Source organism: Cebus imitator, unplaced genomic scaffold, assembly GCF_001604975.1.
Source record: "Cebus imitator isolate Cc_AM_T3 unplaced genomic scaffold, Cebus_imitator-1.0 Scaffold49, whole genome shotgun sequence".
NCBI lineage: Eukaryota > Metazoa > Chordata > Mammalia > Primates > Cebidae > Cebus > Cebus imitator.
Window position 1 is genome coordinate 512699 of NW_016107364.1, and position 22604 is coordinate 535302.

The 22604-nt window shown below is 34.3% G+C and overlaps 1 protein-coding gene across 4 annotated transcripts in view; it reads right to left on the reverse strand.

Moving 5' to 3' along the window:
* Positions 1-5599: 5599 nt before the first annotated feature.
* The window catches only part of TMX3 (thioredoxin related transmembrane protein 3), a 39760-nt gene continuing 22755 nt past the window's right edge, over positions 5600-22604 (reverse strand). For 3 of the 4 annotated variants that reach the window (XM_017527504.2, XM_017527508.2, XM_017527507.2), the window contains 7 exons: positions 19519-19617; positions 16747-16804; positions 16512-16565; positions 15246-15302; positions 12907-13036; positions 11401-11469; positions 5600-9063 (listed from right to left, as the gene is read on the reverse strand). In XM_017527504.2, the coding sequence (XP_017382993.1) occupies positions 8803-9063; positions 11401-11469; positions 12907-13036; positions 15246-15302; positions 16512-16565; positions 16747-16804; positions 19519-19617 (728 nt within the window). In that variant the 3' untranslated portion in view covers positions 5600-8802. The remainder of the gene's footprint in view (positions 9064-11400; positions 11470-12906; positions 13037-15245; positions 15303-16511; positions 16566-16746; positions 16805-19518; positions 19618-22604) is intronic. The other variant, XM_017527505.2, reaches the window with a different exon arrangement.

Below are 22604 nucleotides of genomic sequence, written 5' to 3' on the forward strand. Positions count from 1 at the left end.
ACAACCTAGGCAATACCATCCTGCACCTAGGAATGGGCAAATATTTCAGGGACAAAGACACCAAAAGAAATTGCAACAAAAGCAAAAATTGACAAATAGGATCCAATTGAACTTAACAGCTTCTGCACAGTGAAAGAAAGTATCAACAGAGTAAAGAGACAATCTACAGAATGGGAGAAACTATGCATCTGACAAAGGCCTAATAACCAGAATCTATAAGAAACTTAAGCAAATTTACAAGAGAAAAGCAATCCCATTAAAAAGTGGGCAAAAACATAAACAGACACTTTGCCAAAGAAGACATACCTGCAGCCAACAAGCATATGAAAAAAAGCTCATTATCACTCATCATTAGAGAAACGCAAGTCAAAATCACAATGAGATCCCATCTCACACCAGTCAAATAGCTGCTATTAAAAAGTCACACATTAAAAAAAAAAAAAAAAAAAAAAAAAAAACACCCAGATACTGGTGAGGTTGCAGAGAAAGGCGAACACTTATATACTGTTGACTGGAGTGTAAATTAGTTCAACCATTGTTGAAAACGGTATGGCGATTACTCAAAGAGCTAAAAGCAGAACTACCATTTGACTCAACAATCCCATTACTGGATATATATCCAGGGGAATATAAAGCATTCTCCCACAAAGACACACGTATGTGAATGTTCATTGCCGCACTGTTCACAATAGCCAACTCATGGAATCAACCTAAATGCCCATCAATGACAGACTGAATCAAAAAAAATGTGGTACATATACACCATGGAATACTATTCAGCCACAAAAAAGAACAATATCGTGTCTTTTGCAGGAACATGGATGGAGCTAGAGGCAAACATCCTTAGCAAATTAATACAGGAACAGAAAACCACATACCACGTGTTCTCACTTGTAAATGGGAGCTAAATGATAAGAGCTTAGGAACACAAAGAAGAAAACAACAAATATTGGGATCTACCTGATGGGAGAGGTTCAGAGGATGGAGATGAAGATAAATATTGGGTACTGAGCTTAATATCTTGGTTATGTAATAATTCATACAATGAACTCCTGTAATGTATTAATGTAATAAACCTTCACATGTATCCCCAAACCTAAAAAAAATGCACAGTGTAAAGAGAGAAAGAACTGGAGGCCAGGAGGTATAATTTATAGAGTGTGGATGTTAAAGGCGTTAAATGATAAGGTGACTAAAGTAATGGAGGAAGTCCCGTGGGTATCAAGAAGAATGTTATTCTCATCAGGGGACCAGCAAGTACAAAGGAGCATCTGAGTTCGTTCCAGGAACAGCAGAGGTCAGGAAGCTGGAAGGAAATGAGAAACGGGACAGGTACACTAGAGTTAAATGTAATAACGGTGGGAGGCAGGGAGACTGTTAGAAATCATTAGAAGCTATATTGGGGCTGCCATAAGAAAGTGCCACAAACTGGGTGGTTTAAGCAACAGAAACACTGTTTCACAGTTCTGGATGCTAGGAGTGCAAGGTGTCCACAGGGTCGGTTCTTTCCCAGGGGTGTGAGGAAGAATTTGTTCCTGGCCTCTGCCCTAGCTTCTTGTGATTTTCTGGCCATCTTTGGCATTCCCTGGCTTGCAAAAGCACCATCACCCCATCTCTGCCTTCATCTTCATGTGGTGTTCTCAATGGGTGCCTGTCTGTCTCCAAATTTCCTCTTTATATAAGAAGCAAACGAAAAAGAAACTGGATAGCTAAGGCAATCCTAGGCAGAAAGAGCAAAGCTGGAGGACATTCTAAGTACATTACCCAACTTCAAACTGTACTCCAAGGCTACAGGGACCAAAACAGCATGGTACTGGTACAAAAACAGGCACACAGGCCAATGGAACAGAATGGAGATCCCAGAAACAATGCTGCACATCTATAACTATCTGATATTAGGGCCCACCCTACTCTAGTGAAACCTCACCTTAACTAATTACATCTGCAACAACCCTATTTCCAAATAAGGTCACAATCTGAGGTACCTGGGGTTAGGACTTCAGTGTATGAATTTTTGGGGGACACAAACCAGTAACATTGGCTATGGTAAAGATGTTGACTATTACACTAAGGAATGTTTTGAGAAGAAAAATGTTGCAACTTGTCTTACATTGGGTATTATTCCATTCTCACATTGCTATAAAGAACTACCTGAGACTGGGTAATTTGTGGAAAGAAGAGGTTTAATTGACTCACAGTTCTACAGGCTGAAGTGCAGACATGTCTGGGGAAGTCTCAGGAAACTTAGAATCATGTTGTAAGATGAAGGAGAAGGAGGCACCTTCTTCCCTTGGCGGCCAGAGAGAGAGACAGCAAAGGGCGAAGTGCCACACACTTATAAACAACCAGATCTCATGAGAATTCACTCACTATCAAGAGAACAGCAAGGGGAAGTCCGCCCCCATGATCCAATCACCTCCCACCACACCTGGCTCACCTCCCACCAGGCTCACGCCTGTAATCCCAACACTTTGGGAGGCCGAGGCAGGCAAATCACGAGGTTAGGAGTTCGAGACCAAACTGGCCAACATAGTAAAACCCCGTCTCTACTAAAAATACAAAAAATTAGCCAGATGTGGTGGTGAGTGTCTGTAATCCCAGCTACTAGGGAGGCTGAGGCAGGAGAATCACAAGAACCTGGGACGCACAGGCTGCAGTGAGCTGAGATCGAACCACTGCACTCCAGCCTGGGCAACAGTGTGAGACTGTCTCAAGGAAAAAAAAAAATTCCCTGACAATTGGTTTGATAATAATAGAGATAAGCCAGGCGTAGTGGCTGACACCTAGATTCCCAGCACTTTGGGAGGCCAGGCAGGCAGATCACAAGGTCGGGAGATGGAGACCATCCTGGCTAACATAGTGAAACCCCGTCTCTAATAAAAATACAAAAAGTGGTGGCACGCACCTGTAATCCCAGCTACTTGGGAGGCTGAGGCAGGAGAATTGCTTGAACCCGGGAGGCAGACGTTGCAGTGAGCTGAGACAGTGCCACTGCACTCCAGCCTGGGCAACAGGGTGAGACTCTGTTTCAATAAATAAATAAATAAATAAAATAATTTAACACAAATTTATTAATTACAGTGTGTACTGCCTCATATTTTAACTATTAAACGTTTACTGTGTTTTTGACTCCATTTTTATGATTTGAAATAGAATTTCCAGTGGTTGCATCAAACAGTTTCAGAAACTGGCATATCAACTTTGCTAGAAGACAACTTTATATAATTTAGTAAATGACCAAGGTCACTTATGAATGAAGACAATGATGCAAAGATTCATGTGAAAAGTTTAGATGGGTGGAGAACTAGTCTCCATTTCTACTATAAATTCAGCTTCACTGAACTTTTTCATCCACCCAACTAAAACTTGATATATTAGAGTTGGCTAAAAATGTTTTTGTCATTAAAAGAGGAGACTATCACACACATGGGCATGGATGGTGGCTTTACTCCTTACATTTATGAATCTCAGTCTTAAAGAAACCAATAGCAAAGAGTTTTCTGGCTTGAAAACATTTTCACTGTGAGAACTCTGAGCCTCCGACAGCCCATTTTATCTCGGGATATTCTTTTTGTTGCTTCCTTACCTCGAACTGAATTCAATTTCCCTGTTATCTCTATCCATAGTACTGCCACAGTTGCAGACATGCTGAGTAAATCTGACCTCTTCATATATTTGAAGCAAGCTGATAAGTTCTGTTTTGTCCCTGTCACTGAGTCCTAGAAATCAAGTATCAAGGCTTTTATAAGATTGTATAAGAAGAGAAACTAAGAAAAACAGGAAAATGGAAAATTTCCAATTGAGGATTGTAAGTAAAAACTGAACAATTACAGTAGCTAAAAACTTTATGAAGACTGAAGCTGTGGTGTCTTTTTTTTTTTTTTTTCGGCCGTATAGACAATAAAAGACATTTATAAAACATTTGTTGAAATAATAAATCTGGGCAAAGCAGGAGGATTGCTCAAAGCCAGGAGCTCGAGACTCGTTCACTCTCACAAAAAAAAATTTTAAATTAGCTGCATGTGGTGGTATGTGCCTCTAGTCCTAGCTACTTGGGAGGCTGAAGCAGGAGGATCACTTGAGACCAGGAACTCTAGGCTGCAATGAGCTGATTAAGCCATTGCACTCGAGCCTGGGTGACAGAGACCCTGCTTCTAAAAATAAATAAATAAACAGAAAGAATAAATCACACAAAAAATTGCCAGTTGGCACTAGTTGATTATCATTTCAGTTTACCAGAGATGAGCTTAGAGAGAAGTTGAGCACTTGACTACATTGAGGTATGCTGGCAGGAAAAAATCAGGTAATTTCCCCATCTGTATTCAATATTCATTATTCTAAATCTGTCTAACATTTATATCTATCCACATATACCAACCAACAATCTTGCTAGTTTATATCTGCTTATGTTTATTCATTTTCAGTAGAAGCATAAAAGCCAGAAGATTTTTCCAAGACATTTGAACCTAAATATTTGTAATTGTTTATATTAAAATTTTTTTTTCATTTCTATCCAAAATGTTAGAACTTAAATGCAAAAAGTAGCCAAGCAAACTTAAAAATATTAGAATTTCACATTCCTGATGACTTGGCTTTTATCTGTGGTAAATAATGACATAAATTCTAAAGTGAGAAATCAACTAAATCTAAAAAACATTATAGTTAATATTTGAGCTGTTACTGTATGCCAGTCACTGTTCTAAATATACCTCATGTGCAACTCGTTTATCTTCATAATCCAATGAGACAGCTGGCATCATCCTCCAATTAGAGAACTCAGGAGCAGAAAGGTTAAATGGCTCACTCAACTTTACACAGGTAAATGATAAGAGTAAGAATTGAATCAGGGAGCGTGACACAGGAACTTCCACACACAGTGCAGTATAGCCACTTACAGAGACAAGAAGCTGCCATCACATTCCCATGAAATTCATCAACAGCTGAGCATGCTTGGTCACTCTTATCAGAAGAGGCCCATCCTAACTAGCCAGTCTGCAAATTCACAGGTTTGTGGGTCCATGTTTCAGGCTGTTATTCCTGTGCCAGTCACTCTCATGAAAAGATATGCCCTTGGGGGAAAAAAAAATTTATATATATATATATATATATATATATATATATATATATACACACACACATACATATATATATGAAAAAGAAATTATTAAAATTAACATTTGTATAAAGCTTTTTTTTCATAATATACTTGATGCTATTTAAAACAAAATTAAAAAAAAAAACTTGAGGTTTTAATTGTGGTTGTGTGGTGTCAAAGATAATTTAGCACTTGACTTCAGGATTGAAATACAATTCTTTTCAAGTTAAACTAGAAGATATGCTTTTGGAAAAAGTATTTTTAAATTATCAGGTTTGTCAAATACAAACTATATCAAACCTATGAATCTCAGGTTCTTCAGTAGAATGAGACTGCAATCTGATCTCTCCCAATTCTCTAAAATTCTATGTTTCTGTAATTATGAAAAACATAATTTTAATGCAAGGAAACACTTTCTTAAAGATACAGTCGTAGCTGTTGTCTCTGTACAGATAATTATTCATATTGCAAGCAACCAAGATACACAGTAAAAATAACAAACAATTACAGGTTTTCAATTACTTTATTTTAGAAAAACAAAGGTTTACAAGTTGTGCCATAGGCAGAATATCATGAATTCAACAAGTTAGTAATGCAGACTTTCAAAAACCTCTATAGATTAGTCCAAAGTAGAAAATTATTTTTTGCCCACTCTTGGACTCAGACACATTCAGAAAAAATATATATTTATAAAAATAAAATGGCAAGCCTAATCCCACCAATTGATAGTATCCCACACTGGATTATTTGATCAGTTAATGCATAAGGGTAGAGTTGAATGATTTCTTTCCCTGTCCTAACTCCATGTCATATGAAGCAATGATGAAAATATTTGTTACATTTTGCAACACTAAAATAAAAAGGCCCCAAAGCAAAACACAAAAGTGACTAATAAAATCCACTAAACAAAAACAATACTGCTAATTTACCTACTCATATAGACCCTTCCTTCAATCCCCCAGATATCTGGCATCTTAATGTTATTTCCAAATCATATACCAGGAAGCAACTATGTGAGAAATAAAATGAAAATTCTAGGACTAATACATGTTAAACAAGTTTCAGATAACAGTAGTAGAGAAAAATATTGATGCACATAATGAAACAAAATGAATTGCCAGATATAATGTGGTCCATAGGGTACTTGATAAAAACATGCACTTTGTCTCACTGCAATATCCTTAAATATTGTCTGAGCGCCAAATTCTGCAAAAGCAAGGATCTAGAATTCTGAATTTTAGGAGTTATAAAGAGAACTTCATTGCAATTAAAAGAGAAGGCAAAAGCTCCAACTTCTTGAAGGACCGCATTATTCATATATAATCATGACAAAATTCATCATCGAATTAGAATGATACCTATGTTCTTCTACTAGATTCAGTTATTAAGAGATCTATCTTCATATGGAAGTAATTTTTCACAGGATGAAACTAACATTCATAGTAATCTCTGATATCACATTGAAAAGTTTTCTAGCAAACAAATTTTAAAATCTGTTTTGTGAGTAGTCTGACAATGTAAATAAACATCTCCCAAAGTAGAGAGAAAAGCAAAATTTTAATACAGAAGAAATAAAAATTATTCACTTACAAACCACCTACACATTTTGTTTTCCCAATAGACTCACTTTAAAAGCACAAATAGAATATAAGGCAACAGTATAAGGCTGTGAAAGGGTAGCAGAGAACGGAGGCATTCATTTATAAGGAATATCACAGAATATAAAGGAAGATCACTGGATGTTTCCTGATTCACACTGAGCTTTACTCTTTTTCTTTTTTTTCCCCTATTAAGGTCTTTCATTTATAGGTAGGACAAAAATATGCAGATGACTAACCATAAATATGAAAAAACTTGATGACATTTTCTATAACTATTTCCCCATGTCACTGACTGCTAAGTTTTCATTTCCTTACTAGGCTGAGTTTCAAGTGAGGCATCTGTACTCATCTAAGCTTTTCACTACTGAAAAACAAGCTTGACTATTGGGAACATTAAAATTTATCTTCCCAAGAATCCCTCATTATTCTTTGGAGAAGAATCTACTTGTTAAACTAACATCATTTACCTCCAGTTTCTACTTAATATCATTTCACTCTAGTAGTTCCTGAATTTTGGACTGCATATTTGTTTCATTATAAAAAAAATTATGGAATGTCAAACAATAAAAATAGGTATTTAATTATTTAATACTAAAAGAGCACATGAATAAAACAAAACAATTACTAGCAATTCCTTAGTACTTAAGATATAAGAGTCCATACAGTCTTGATTAGTATGGCATTAGAAACAAGAGAAGACTGCCCTTGGTGACTAAAGGCCTAAGCAACTTCAGTGCTGGGACCATGAATTACACATTTTTAAATAAATGTTCAGTAAAATTCATTATAGTGGATAATTACTCAATGAGTAACCACCCAAATCATAGTTGCTTAATATAAATTCTAAACTTAGCTAAAATGAAGGCCTCAAAAATAACTTATCTACAATAAATATACCCAAGTGTTACTTTAAAAAAATTTTTAGACATTGCTTTGGATAGAATTCCTGTGTTAGTTTATTATAAATAGAAGTTGAGGGTCACTTGATGAAATGGGTGACAGAACTAAGAGAATGGAGAAGGTAACTGACTTTTTTTTCCCCCCTGGAAGTGACTTGTCACTGGACATGCCGATGTCACTCATTACTCATTATGAAGCAGACACGGACAGATCTACAGCATTATATAACAGATGTGCCAATAAACTTTATGTGCCTGTGGGTACAAACACACATATACTGGAGTATAGGTTACCATAAAGTTTATACACTATAAACATAAAAATGTGATACATATTACTATTCAAAACGCAGAAGATTTTTATCAAAGGAAATGTTAGAAGAATTCTCAATATATAAAATAGAAATGAAACAAAACACTAGGCTGTTCTGCTGAAGCATGGTGGATTAACAGAGACCCTTCCCAACCTATAATGACTGAAAAAATATCTGTTAAGGGTATTCCAGGGAATGGGCTGAAACAGTACTCCCAGTAAATCCTATTAATTTTGTGAAAGTCAATCAGAAGGCTTTTCTTACTCCATTATCTAAGCCCATGTGAAAATTTTATGATAATGTAACTGAGTATAAAGTTAAAAAGTAACATTTCTTCTCCTTTAAAAATAACTAATAAAATAAAACCACTATGCTATAAAAACCACATTATTTTTAACCTCATATTAATTTGATACATGGAAAAAGTTATTAGTTCTCCTTAAAGTGCCTAAATTTTAAAGACTTAATTTTGTCCATAGAAATATTGTCCCAAATATATGAGGAATATGGATGGCAGCAGGTGGAGGTATTATTTTTCTACATCATACATGTATCTTCTACCTGACTGATCATTTAAATACTCTGCCCAAGAATCTTAACTTTTTGTCACAGAATATTCAGACAGAGAAACATGCAAACAGAACTGATCTGTTATAATCACATATGTAGGTAAATTTTGATGGAGTGCCCTGTTTGTTTTAGACAAATTGTTCACCTCTTTGCTCCAAATACTTCCCCATCTATGAAGGGACTACTTTAATCCATGCAGTTGATATTAGCAAAGTACAAATAACATGTTCTTTTCTGTAAAGATCATGATTAAATGTCTAAATTCAATAAATAGACTCTTTAATAGTTTGAAGTCCTATCAAATATTTTATAGCAATCAAGTCTCAATCTTTCTTCTTTTCTAATACATCCTTGGGCTCCTGCACTGTGGGCACTACAGATCCTCCACTGCTTGGCTCCTGCTGTTCTTTGCTCTCTTCTATGTGTTCTTGGTTTTCATTTTCACTTTTAGACACTTCGTATCGTTCTTCTATATAACCTCCATCTGGGTCGGCTGTGTAGATTCCATAGCACATGATACTGATGACACCCAGTGGCAGGCCAAAGAGAAAGCAGCCCATTAGTGGTGAGCTCTTGAATATAGACTGTGGAGAGAGAATTAAAACTCAGTTCCCCTCAGATGTAATTCTGATATATAAAGCACGAAACGAGTTTGAAACCTATAGATTTCTTTCTCTTGTTGCTATTCAACTTGTCTTTAGTTCCAATAAATCGAAGTCAATTATTTCAGCAGTAACTACCATGTTAAAGACACTGTTAAGAGATAATTTCTATATGCACATACATAGGGAAGGAGGGAAGGAGGGAAGGAGGGAGGGAGGGAGGGAGGGTGTGTGTTTGTGTGTAGAATCAGCAATTAGCAGCAGAAAAAAGCATCAAATATTCTATAACCTTTCCTAAAGAAACTGAGTTTTCCCACATTAACTACAAAGGTGTCTTTATGATGCTTACTATGCGTGCACAGCAGCTTTAGAGTTTTCTTGAACTACAGGAATCTGCTTAAGAAGAAGGCTGGGTTATTTACCACAAAGAAGGTACACACATATTCTCTTCACATGACATTTTTAATATTTTTTACTTATCTGGTTAGCAGTAAAGCCTCACTAACTTATTAATTTCCCTCAATTTACATACTATCTTCACAGCTCACAGAAAAGTAAAAGTAATTTTAATGAATAGGGTTTTCAATTGTTAATATACGGCATGAATTGCAACTATAACTCTTGAGAACATAGACAAGTTCAGAGAAGAAATAGATCACTGTGGATTGAGATAGTAAAAGGAAGTTTCACAAAATAAAGGTGTGTTTTGAGGTAGGAATTTAAGGATGAGTAAGAAGGAGGTGGGATATGGGACAGGTAAGCACCAGGCAATTTGCACTGGCAAAACCTAATATTAAAAATCCAATGAGGAAAATACTTTAGATTGATAGAATATTCTGATGTACACCCCTGGAAAAGGGAAGGAAAGTGATCAAAATTGATTATTTTAGTAATATTAATTGTGTAGTGGAATACAATGTAGATTGGAGGCTGGGCAAGAGGAAGTATGGAAACCAGATGAAAGTGAGAGTAGCAGCTAGACACAATGTAATTAGGGCCCAATCCATGCTCCTGTTAACAGGAAAATAGAGCAAACTGATGGATCCTACACAAGTAATAAACCAAAGATTCCCAGAATTTACTTAGCCATATTTTTATGACTGCTTTGGACCACAATGAATGAAAAGGCCCATATAACAGCTCAAGAAGGACAATGGGAACTAAATTTAGGGCTCAAGCAAATTTAGGAATTCCTCTGTTGTCAGGGTGATTGACAGTTAAAGCTGGGATAGTAAGAACAATTTCTTAAGAGTTTCAAGCAAGAAGGTTCAGATCCAAGAATTGAAAAGGGGAAAGGGAGGGTAAGGATGCTGAAAACATTGACTGGAGAGATGAGGCAGGAGCAGGGGAGTGGGATATTCACAGCAGCAAGGGAAAGAAGAACGCCAAGGAAGGGATGCTTCAAAGAAATCCAGGGGAAATACATCAAGAGATCTAATCATTAGTAGGCAACTGGTGAGCATGGGCATTAGTTTGACAGAGTGAAAGGAAGAGGAAATTCGAATGGCAGAAATAATCAGGTGAGAGGTGACAGTGAAGAAAGTCAAGAAAATATATTTGGAAAGTATAATTATAAAACCAAGAAAGACATGTAATTAGGGGCAGATGTGTCAATTTATCTAGCATTGTTAATATTCTACTTACATATAACAACTGTGAATAAACACTGGGACAAACAAATGAAACAAAACACTGTTAGAAAGGATTTGATCCATCACCTTTTAATTCCACATTTAAAGACTTCTATAAAAGAATAAAAGAAAAAAAAGTAGAGGAAAAGGGAAGAAGGAAAAAAATCTGTAAATAATCCTAATTATTTACCAACTAGGGAAAAGTACAAAATTAACAGGGATGTTTCAACTTCAATATCTAAAATTTTCTTTCTGACTCCTGCAAAATAAAAAGAAGTGACTTCCTGGTATACATCATTTTCTTCAACAAAAATGACCAATTTACAGAAGACAGCATGTAATGGAACTAAAAATTTCAAATCATCTGCACTTTCAACAAATCATAGAAATTACCAAGTAAAAAATTTACATGGTAGGTTGCAGAAATAAAAAATAAAAATCCTTTGAGTCATAATGTCAAGTTAATTGATTCTGAATTTTAGTTTTAATTCATAAATCATACAAAAATAAATAATTAGAGAAACAATTTCCACCTGATGAATCTATTTTCTTAAATACTGGCTAGTCATATCCTAAAAATTAAAGACATATTTTGACTTAATCTTTTCAAATTCAGATTTTTACCATGGGTAGACATAAAGAACCTAGATGTTCTTAGTTACCAATGACATAAACTGTCACAACTTACCACAATAGTAGATTTGGCATCAAATACTATTCTTTTCAATCTCTGCCAAATGCTATCACCTCCTTGGGCCTTTGAAAAAGGAAAATAAAAATAAATTATTTAAGTACTATTAATTCATTTCTTCAGAGTTACATAACCTTACAATTGCAGGCCAAATTGTCGACTTCAAATATCACATCATCACCTGAAAAGGCCATGTGGTAAACATTTACTGTTGCTTTTTGTTGTTGTTGGTCTCCTCTCCAGCATTCCTCCTGCCTGCTTGTGTTAATTCACCCTGATCCTACTCTCAACAATTCCACCTCCTCTATTCATAATGTCTATTCAGCTTGGCTGAAGCTGACCTACCCCTGAGTACAGCCTAACCAGCTTTTGAGTTTATCTGGGATTGCAAAACCAGAGCTGAAGCAGGATACCTTTGCCACTGTGCAGGGAGAGGCTCCCTGAGGATGGAAAGTGCTGAAAGGCAGAGAGAGAAAAATTCCTGATAAAAATCAATCAAATCCTGTATTCAGCTGTACCCGCACCTGGCTCATTTTTTTAATTTGCAAGCTCTGTGAGACAATAAAGTCTCTGGTAAAACAGTCTGTGTTGCAGTTCACTAACTGAAAAAACAGAAGACTGATTAAAATAGTTTCATTTCAACAAATTATTTTCAAAAAATAATTTAAGAGTGTTTTTCAAACTTCTTCACCTTGACCGAAAGTAGTTAGGTTTGTTACTCTGTAAGCCAATTTTAAATACAGTTTGTGTAAAACTGAAACAACTCTCACAAAACAGTTATTACATTTCACAAAAGCATTGAAGGCTCTTTCTCTTAAATTTTATTCTAGTCTATTGAATTAAGATGCATGCTGGTCACAACCTGATTGTGACCTGCAGTGGTTTTGTGACTTTCTAATGTAGGTTGCAATTCACGGTTTGAAAAACATGGTAGTTAAAATTTATAGAAAAATAACAGAAAATTAAGACTATCCATTCACTTATTTCTGAGAAATATTTTATAGGATTAACTCTAGAACTCTCCACAGGGGCTTTTATTCTCAGTAAATTTCCTTATTTCTTAAGAAATTGTGATCTTATTTGCAGATTATCTTAGAAAACCAAACCTAACAATTCAATCCAATTGTACTTTTGGATCTAGAAACATACTAAGAGCCAGGCAAGTTCACTATTAAGATTACCCCACATAATGCAGGTCTCTTAGCATTGCTAGTCCTCAAACTTACATGCCAACACCTTCCCATCGCTGTGACAACCAAAAATATCCTCCAAATAACCCCTAAAAGGACATTTCCATCTTTTAGCAACCTCTGCCATAGAAGATCCTTCTGTATCTGAAACTCTTCTCTGCCTGTAACTGAAGAGAAGCAATTTATGAAGGCCCAGTCCTCTACTTCCCAGTGATGGCCAACTATTCTTTTCGAAATCAGAGATAAAGAAATGAACTAGTTTCTCCTCTACCCTCTATCCATCATCCCTTTGAAATAGAAGTGAAGAACTTACTTCTACTATGCCATCCAAAATGTTATTAATAAACTGGACCATGTCTTCAACATTCTTAATCTGTCTATCTAGCAAGAAATATTGTTGGTTTGAAGTATTCAGTACAACTACAGTTGGGACTGTCAATTCACTGAAAATATAAAAACAATTAAAAATATACATTAAACACAGCAACAACAAGTATTCTGATACTTATTTATATTTCAGTAGCTATAATTATAGAAGCTATTTAATACGTTTGGGTATATTTTATATTAGTAAATGATCAAATAGACCTAGTATTCACATATATTTTATGCATTCAGACATATCTTTTTATTTTTTCAATATTTCTAGGATATGCAATTCATCTTTAAGTCTTTTCAAATTATCAAAAATCTCAAAAAATTTTTACATATATGTATTGAAAAAAATTCCTATGGATAGATCCACAGAATTCAAACTTATGTCATTCAAAGGTCAACAGTCCCTTTAATAACTGTATAGATACTTTGTCTTGATTCTTCATTATAATCCGTATCTGGTACTTTATATTTGGCAAACCCTCTTAAGTTCTTACTGAAATGAGAGGGATAATAAATGAAGTAAGGTAATGCTACATTATATTTCAAGATTTTAGCTGAAAATGATGAATGTTACTTTAGATTTGTAAGTTTACTCCCTTCCCTGCTCAGTATTCTTACTTAGAAAATGGAAGACACCAAAATAACCTAATATATTACAATAATGAATAAAGACATTTGCTACACCTATGATACTAAGCAAAGCTGGAGAAAACCAAAACACCACATCATGTTGCTGAACTTCCACTGGGCCCTCAAAGCTGTTGGGTAAGAGTTAGTGTGTCTCTAGTGAGATTTCCCCACCTTCACTTTAGAGGCTAGTTTATTTCTCTAGCACTCTCCTAATCCCAGTTTTCCTACTACCTGTCATACTCGCCATTATGTTCTGTCTGAAATCCTCTCCCTGCGTTCTTCATTCAGCTAACTTCTCACTCTTTAGACCTTTTCTTAATTATTGCCTTTTCCAGAAAACATTTCGTGAGTGCTTCTACCTTAGTGTACACTGGGTACAGGTGAGGGGGGCGAGGTGAGGATGGGAAAGTGTCTCTATGTTCCAGAGCCCTGTCCTACATAGATTTTTTCATACAGTTCTGTAATTTTCATTTGTGGTCTTATCCAGGGAACTATAAGCATTTGAAGACAGGGACTCTATTCACTTTTGTATCAACAGCGTCTAACACAGTGTACAACATACAGTAAATACTCAGTAATTGTTCACTGAATAGAGTGGGTTCTTGTTTCAAATTTATTAATTCAGAACAGGGTTTGGTAAAGTGGCAAATTAGATCTTTACATCATAATTTTAAATAGATAAAAATTATTTTAAAACCACTTATTTTCCTACAAATTTAGTCTATTAAAATAAATTCTAGAACAAGTTAGTTTTTGAATGTTAAACATTTTCTATTTAAAAGTCTTTACATTGGCCGGGCGCGGTGGCTCAAGCCTGTAATCCCAGCACTTTGGGAGGCCGAGGCGGGTGGATCACGAGGTCAAGAGATCAAGACCATCTTGGTCAACATGGTGAAACCCCGTCTCTACTAAAACTACAAAAAATTAGCTGGGCATGGTGGCACGTGCCTGTAGTCCCAGCTACTCAGGAGGCTGAGGCAGGAGAATTGCCTGAACCCAGGAGGCGGAGGTTGCGGTGAGCCGAGATCGCGCCATTGCACTCCAGCCTGGGTAACAAGAGCGAAACTCCGTCTCAAAAAAAAGAAAAAAAAAGTCTTTACATCATAATTTTAAATAAAAATTATTTTAAAATTGCATATTTTCCTACAAAGTTATTTTAGTCTATTAAAATAAATTCTAGAACAACAATTAGTTTTTGAATGCTAAACAATTTCTATTAGTTATATTGCCCATTAAAACTAAACTTCTCAAAGTATGTATTAAGCAGAAGCTATAAAATTTACAAGTTTTGAAACAATGTCTTCTTTTCAGAATACTAAAAAATATTAAATCAGGAGATAACTTTTTTTTTTTTTTTTTTTTTTTTTTTTAAAAAAAATTTTTTTTTTAAAAAAATAAAAAAAATTTAAATCGGGAATAAATTTTTTTTTTTTTTTTTTTTTTACTATAGAGCAGTATTAAAGTCAGTAAGTTACAAATACAGAATTTGAAAACTAAAGTAAAATATTTTAATGGGAGAATATCTGCATCTGAATATGTCAGTAGTTTGCTTTTTTTCAGCTATTTAGTCCTTCTACCTTTATCTCAGAAACAAATTTAAAAATTAATAGATTTGATGGCAAAATCATTCAGCACTTTACTTACTCCATCAGCAAGGTATTTATGTAGTCATTTCCATCCATATGGCCAAATTGAAAATCCCTAACCAACAACAACCAAAAATAAATAAATAAATAAAGCAAAAGGCGAGGGGATGTGGAGAGAAAGAGAGAGAGCTCATTAAATACCAGAAGAGTAAATAAAACAATGAATTTAACTTTAGACCTCAGTAAGCCCAGAAACTGTAAATATCTCACATGTAAATCATACACAATAAATACTGGTAAGACTGTAAATTCTACCAGCTTCTGAGACATAAAACACGAGTAAAGGAAATTCTAAGACATTTCTATTTGGTCTATGCATGTTTAAAATCAGGGAAATACAAACTATTCTACCTGAAATATGTTTAAGAAAAATTACCTATTTTCTCTAAAAAAAGCTAATCAGAAGATGCTACACACCATGTAGGAGGAGAACTATACAATGACCCATCAGTAGAAGATTCAGAATAGAAAAGAAATAATAATTCAACAATAAAATACATTTATATTGACTGTCCTTTATGGTAGCAACAATGATTCAGCACAAAGCAAAATATGCATTTCTGATGCCATTTTTATATTCAGTTATTCTTCTGAGTTTCCGTTACAATAATCATCTGCCTACCTCTGACATGATTGCTCATTTAACTTTATATCCAATTATAAGTACATGTGGATATTTTCTTTACATAAAATGCACCTCAAATCCTATCAGGAAGCAGGTATGATACAAATCAAAGTGTTTTTTTTTTTTAACTTGCAGGACAAACCATCAACGAATTTAAAGATCCAGGCAATTCATGCTGAAAAGCAACGTGCTATACAGTAGTACTCCCTTACCCACAATTTCACTTTCTGTGGTTTCCATTCCCCATGTGCAACTATGGTCAGGAAATATTAAATGAAAAATTCCAGCAATAAACATATACATAATTTTTATTAGAGTGTACTGTTATAATTGTTCTATTTTATTATTAATCACTGTTGTTGATCTCTTACTGTACCCAATATAAAAATTAAACTTTATCATAGGTATTTAGGTACAGACAAAAATCTAGTTTACATAGCGTTCTATTCTATGCAAAGTTTCAGTCATCCACTAGGGGTCTTGGGATGTATCTCCTGTGGATAAGTGAGGATTACTGTTATTTAACTTCACTTCCTTGATTCGTCTCTAAAAGCATGAAATACTACTAAGTTTGCTTTACTATATTACAAAATGGTATTAAACAAAAATAAAGGAATCTTTCAGAATGTAAGCACCTACCTATGGAAGAGGTCTCTGTAATCTCTTGCAACTTCCTGAATAATTGACTTCAATCTGTAGAAGAACAAACATATGATTAGTTCATCTATGCACTTGAAAAATACAATTTTTCAATTATAATATCTGCTGTCTTACATCTATTTGCTGCAGGAAAAGTAAGATATATCAAGTCTATCTAAAGCCATGCAGTCTAAAATGAACATCTGAAGCTTAAAACTATATTAAGGCATTATACCTGGTATGTTCAACTGATGTATTTTTCTCATCAATAACTGCAATAGCCACAAGCTTTCCTGAAATAAAGAATGACACATCTGAATTCAATCACCCTTATTACACAAACTGTTCGATTATCACTATAGTTTTGAGCAGGAAACTAATAAAGTATTTCTGGAATTTAATTCCAATCATTCTACATATTATATCAAATTAAATCAACACATTATGGTATATGTTTGAATAGTGAATCAGTGAATTAGCCAACTCTAGGTGACAAATTCCCTTCCACTTCCCACCCCAAAATGTAAATAAGAGTAAATATGTAATAATTTATATACCTAAATTGTATTTTTTATGCCAACTTACAAGCTTGAATTGTATTTTTTCCTTACACCCTACAAATTGACTGAGGTAACTATTTTGTTAAAGGCTAAAAGCATAGGAAATAAGTTGATTAAAAACAAGTTCGCCAAGAATTACTATAGCTCTAAAACAATGGTCTAGAAGAATAAGAAAACAATTTTTACATGGCCATTGCCTTTGGTACCATGGATCACACTTGCCAGGTATAATATGCAGAATTAAACTGACTCACATTTACTAAACCCTAAACAGAACATAAAGCATATGTATCCTGATACCATCTAGGAAACCAGCATGATGTAATAACCAGAACAGTGGTGTTGGAATTAGAAAACCAAACACTGCTAGACAGCAGTGTCTATCATGTTCTAGGCACCATACCCACCATACCAAGCCACAGAAGCACAGGGAATGCCTCAGTAAACTTCAAATAGTAAATATCTATTTCATAGAGTTATTCGGAGACTTAAGATTAAATATGGGGATAAACCTGGCTCAGAGCAGGTACATACACATAGGATTAAATCAATAATCTTTATTATCCCTGTATTTTAATGGCACTTCTAATTCATACTTCTAAAACCACTGTCTAAATTCTACACAATCTTGAATCTTTTTCTAACTCTCTGATGAAAACAGTTCACAATGTTATCTATCTTCTTGAAGTATCTCATTTACTATTCATTTTTTAATATTATAGCTAATTTAATTTTCAAATGCCTCTTTTTTTTCAAAATGTCTACAACGTGCAGAGCATCTTCCCACAGACGAACATCGTTCTAAGAAACACAGACACAGTTTCTCACATATTAATTTAACAATTATTGAGTGTCAAATAATGTATTGCGCACTGGGCTGGTTATGGGGACATGCTGATGAGCAAACACAGACAATGTTCTGCGCTTGTGAAAGCACAACACAGTAGAAATGCTGGGACATTTTCATCAAATAAATGTCCTGTTAAAAATAAGAATATGCTGCTATAAAAAAAATTACTGCATAAATTAATGTACTTTGAGGGAGTCAGTGAAGATTTTCCTAAAAAAGCAGAATTTGGTCTGAGTTTGACGGATGAATACGAATTAACTGCATATTTCCAAGCAAAGAAAAAAGCATGTAAAAAGGTGCTTTGGTCCAAATGGCATAACCTTTTCAAGAAACTGGTGTCAAGCCAACTTGGGTAAAAATCATAAAACAATAAAAAAATTAACAAAATAAACTAAAAAGTTAGTGTGGTTCGAGAAGGAAGAGTGTGGGGAGAGGCTAGAGTGAAGTGGGGCTGGAGATACAGGCAAGAGTTAGAACTTCTGAGACAGACAAGAGGTGTCTGAAGCCACAGAGCATCAGGAGGCTGCTGTGGTGCTAGCATAAGGGGACCGGTTGGGTGAGGAGCTAACAAGGGCAATTATGTCGGACACACAAAAGAACACTGTCACAGCATACTTCTGTTTCCAAATTAATCTGGGAAAGGAAGTGTTTAGTTAAGCCAAAGCCACCTGTTTTAATCACCTCAAGGTCACGCTCTCTCCTGTGATTACTATACAAAGCAAAACTACTGTATTCCTACATTTCCCCTTTTCTTTTCATGTGAGTCTGAAAGAATGAAAAAGTGAAGCCACAGTCTTTAGCACTGTCCCCGGTAATTTCCAATAATGAGCTAATATACAGCTCCTTCTGTAAAGATAAGCAAAGGCAGAAATATCACCAGACACAGAACATTAAAAGCAAGCTCAGGAACAGAACAGAAAGCATCCCCCCAAAATGTTACAAACAGGGAACATGCAAAAATATCTCTAATTTTTATTAATTAGATTTAAGAGCAGTGATCATAAAGAGGAAACCCTATGCCTATTACTTATTAAAAAAAAACTGAGCCTTGAATAAAATTTTCTCGTTGTTTCACTCTAAAGCTATACTTCTAACCTACTTATCATAAAAGTTATTAATGGAAACAAATGTGGCACCAATAACCATGATTTCTCATTTCTAATTTGCTATAAATTTATAAAACACTTTCTCTAAAACTTAAGCTTTTTATAATTTTTGTAGTTTGCATCTACGAGACTATGTAAGTGGCTTCTTATAGCTTTCATTTTTGTATTTGTGTTTACATTTGCATTTCCTCTCATTTTCAACAATATAACTTTAAGAAACTATGCCAATTCAATTTACATTGTTCCCTTTGACAAGTAAAAGCAGACTTTATAAATAGATTACGCTAAGTTTCATTTTAACTCCAACTACAAAATCAGTCTCCCGAGTATAGCTTCTTAGTTGGTTATGTTTTCCGGCTCTCTTATTTTATTCAGGTCTAAAATAAAAAATTAAGTTATGAAATACAGCTTGAATTCATTTCCTACAAAATAAATAATCAATCAAAGAAAAATCATGTAACGTGACAGAGACTTGTACATACGCTTGTTACCTGTGTCTCCAAGTTCATATAAGAGGAAGCCGTCCATAGCAAGGTAATTCTGAAACCTTTCCCTGTTGATCCACGATGACAGATCGCCATCTTCATACTCTTAAAACCAAGACAAAGTTGACAAATTATAGTATGAGTTTAAGACAGTTATAATAGCTTTAATCTGGTAAGAGGTATAAAATGCCTGACAGAGAATCATACTTCCATAAATGTTATTTTTAGGAATTTATTGCAAGCATACATTCAAATGTACAGAAGGATTGATGAACAAAGCAATCTTCATTGCACCATCATTAAAAATAGCATAAAAATAATTTAAAATAAAGGAAATAATAAAAATATCCTAAATTGAAAATAATTTAAATACATTTTGGTATATGTTAAGATAATTTATAAATTTTTAAAAAAACAATATTAAACAGATTACAAAACAATATAGGTTATGAAACAATATATAACAGTATAACTGTAACTTTGTAAAAAAAAAAAAAAAAAACTATGAAAAGATAAACTCATAGAATGATAAAATGAAGTCAATTATTCCTAAATGGTTTCCCTGGATCAACGGTTATACTTGGGTCATGGCACTATAGGTAATTTTTATTACAATTTCTTTGCTCTTCTCTCTTTATGACAGTCTTTCTAGTTCACAACTCTTTCTCAAAGGTACAACTAACACAAACACACATATGAAACCACCGTACATTAGCTTTTTTCCAATATAAAATACTTGCTCTGCTAAGCAGATAGGAAACATAGTATCTAAGAGAAATATTACATCCTGATTAGAAGTATAATTCTGAAGTAATTATTAAAAATTATTACAATTGCATAAAAAAGAAGCTGATGTAGAGTAAATGTCTGTAAAAGCCTACCAATACATCTGGTTAAAGACTGGATTTTAATGACTTCCTAAAATGCGTGCTTTTTCTTGCATTGCTAAACAAAACTTCAAGTTATCAAACCCATCAAATAAGTAATACAAGTATTTATGAATTTAAGTTTACAAATTAGGAAAATAAACATAAAACTAAAAATTGATTACTGGGCCACAAAGTCCACTCCATGTTAAAAGCAAATTTTCTACAAGATTGCACAAAGTGATCAATTTGAATTTCATTAGAAAATAAACCACCCCAAATACTGCATGTTCTCATTATATGTGGAAGTTAGACATTGGGTACACATGGACATGAAGTTGGGAATAACAGAAACTGGGGACAACCAGAAGGTGGGAAGGGGGAGGAGGACAAGGGCTAAAAAACTACCTATTGGATACCATGCTCACTACCTGGCTAATGGGATCATTTGTACCCTAAACCTCAGCATCATCCAAAAAATACATCCATGTTACAAACCTGCACATGTAGCCTCTGAATCTAAAATAAAAGTTTAAATTATATATATAAGAAAATATCTTCCTGAGTCCCTATTCCAATGCTTCTAAACATTAGCAACAGTTAAATATTTAAAATAAGGATTCAAAGTAAAGCCTTTGCTTTGTCTGAATGCGTCAGGCAGGTTCTAACTACTACTGCAGGTTAGAAAAACGCGGCTTTTACAATACCTACAGAAACTTAACATATCATATTCCTGTCTTCCTCAGTGTGGGAGAACATATTTGAAACGAGAGGGTGCTTTCCTAGGCATGCTCAAACACCTGATATCTGTTTATATTTAAATATCTATTTATTCTTAAACAGATATAATTAGGTTTTTTTTTTTTAAAAAAAGGAAGAAACAAAGTGACTCTCTGAATTGCTAAGAAACTCACAGCAGAAGAACATGAGATATGAAGACTAAATTTTGATGTCATTAAGTATTTTAACATGGAAAAAAATTCTTTAATCCTGTTTATCTGTAAAATGGTAAGAATACTGATCTTAAGGCATTGTTATAATGATCAAATAGAAGATCATGTACATTAAGTGCTTATTATATGAGGAGTACTGCAAGCAAAGAGCAGGTGAATAGACTAGGTGTAGCTATAAATTATTTTCCTTCTCATATTTTCATGTATGCCAATTTCTCTGAAGTTCTTTTTTAAGCCCAACATCTAACACAGAAATTCACTAAACATCCAATTAATGGATAGCTGAAGAAGCATATGATAAACCTGCTATTTAATTATATGTCTGTCTCCTTAGCTAACATTCTCAGCTATATCCTATGTGATCCTGGGATATTAATCTGCCTTATTATGTACCTCACAGATTACTTTATAAATAAAATGAAAATGTCAAGTTAAGGATATAAATAGTACCTTTTTTATGACAGCATAATTGGATAGTTATTATCTATAGAAACAAATCAAATTTAGCTCTCACATTTATTTAAAGACAATAAAGATTAGAAATGTAGTCTTAACAACATGACTGTCAAAACAATTAAAATGCTACTTACACTAAAACAAATAGTTCCTTTTCTTGAAAAGTCTTCTATTTATTTGAATTATTTAAGCAATAATCTAGTCTTAGTTTCCTTTCCTTTCTGTCACATAGACTCCAATAAGAAAAATAACCACATTCTAGAATATATTTCTGCAATGAATGGATGTTCCATATCTGGCCTCCAACATGGTAACCACAAGCCACAGGAGCCCACCAAGCATTGAAATGTGGCTAGTGAGAGTAGGAAACTGAATTTTTAATTTTATTGAATTAGAATTTAGAATGTTAGCAAGACTATCAGGTGAGACTGCATTCACTTTTGCTTTTGAATGGCTTTGTGGTATCCTACAGATGTCAAGTTCCACTGTTTCCCTTGAAATGTAAAATATTCCCAGTAACCCCTGTGAGTTTGCTGCATCGCCCTGGGGTACTTCAGAGCACAGTTTGGAAACCATGTAAGTAGCTATTTGAAAATACCAAGGAATGCTGTTAGGTGATGTAGCTGCATGTGATTTATCTAAAAATAAAAAGTCTACATTGTGTAAAGAGATGCATAACAAAGCACATAGTGATGAAATGCCACTACAATTTGCTTTAAAGTACTTCAACAAATTGAAAGTTTTAAGTTGGAGCAAATGTCAAGATGGGCAAAGATCTTGGTAAGTGCTTAACTTTGGTGATGGGTATGTGGGGCTT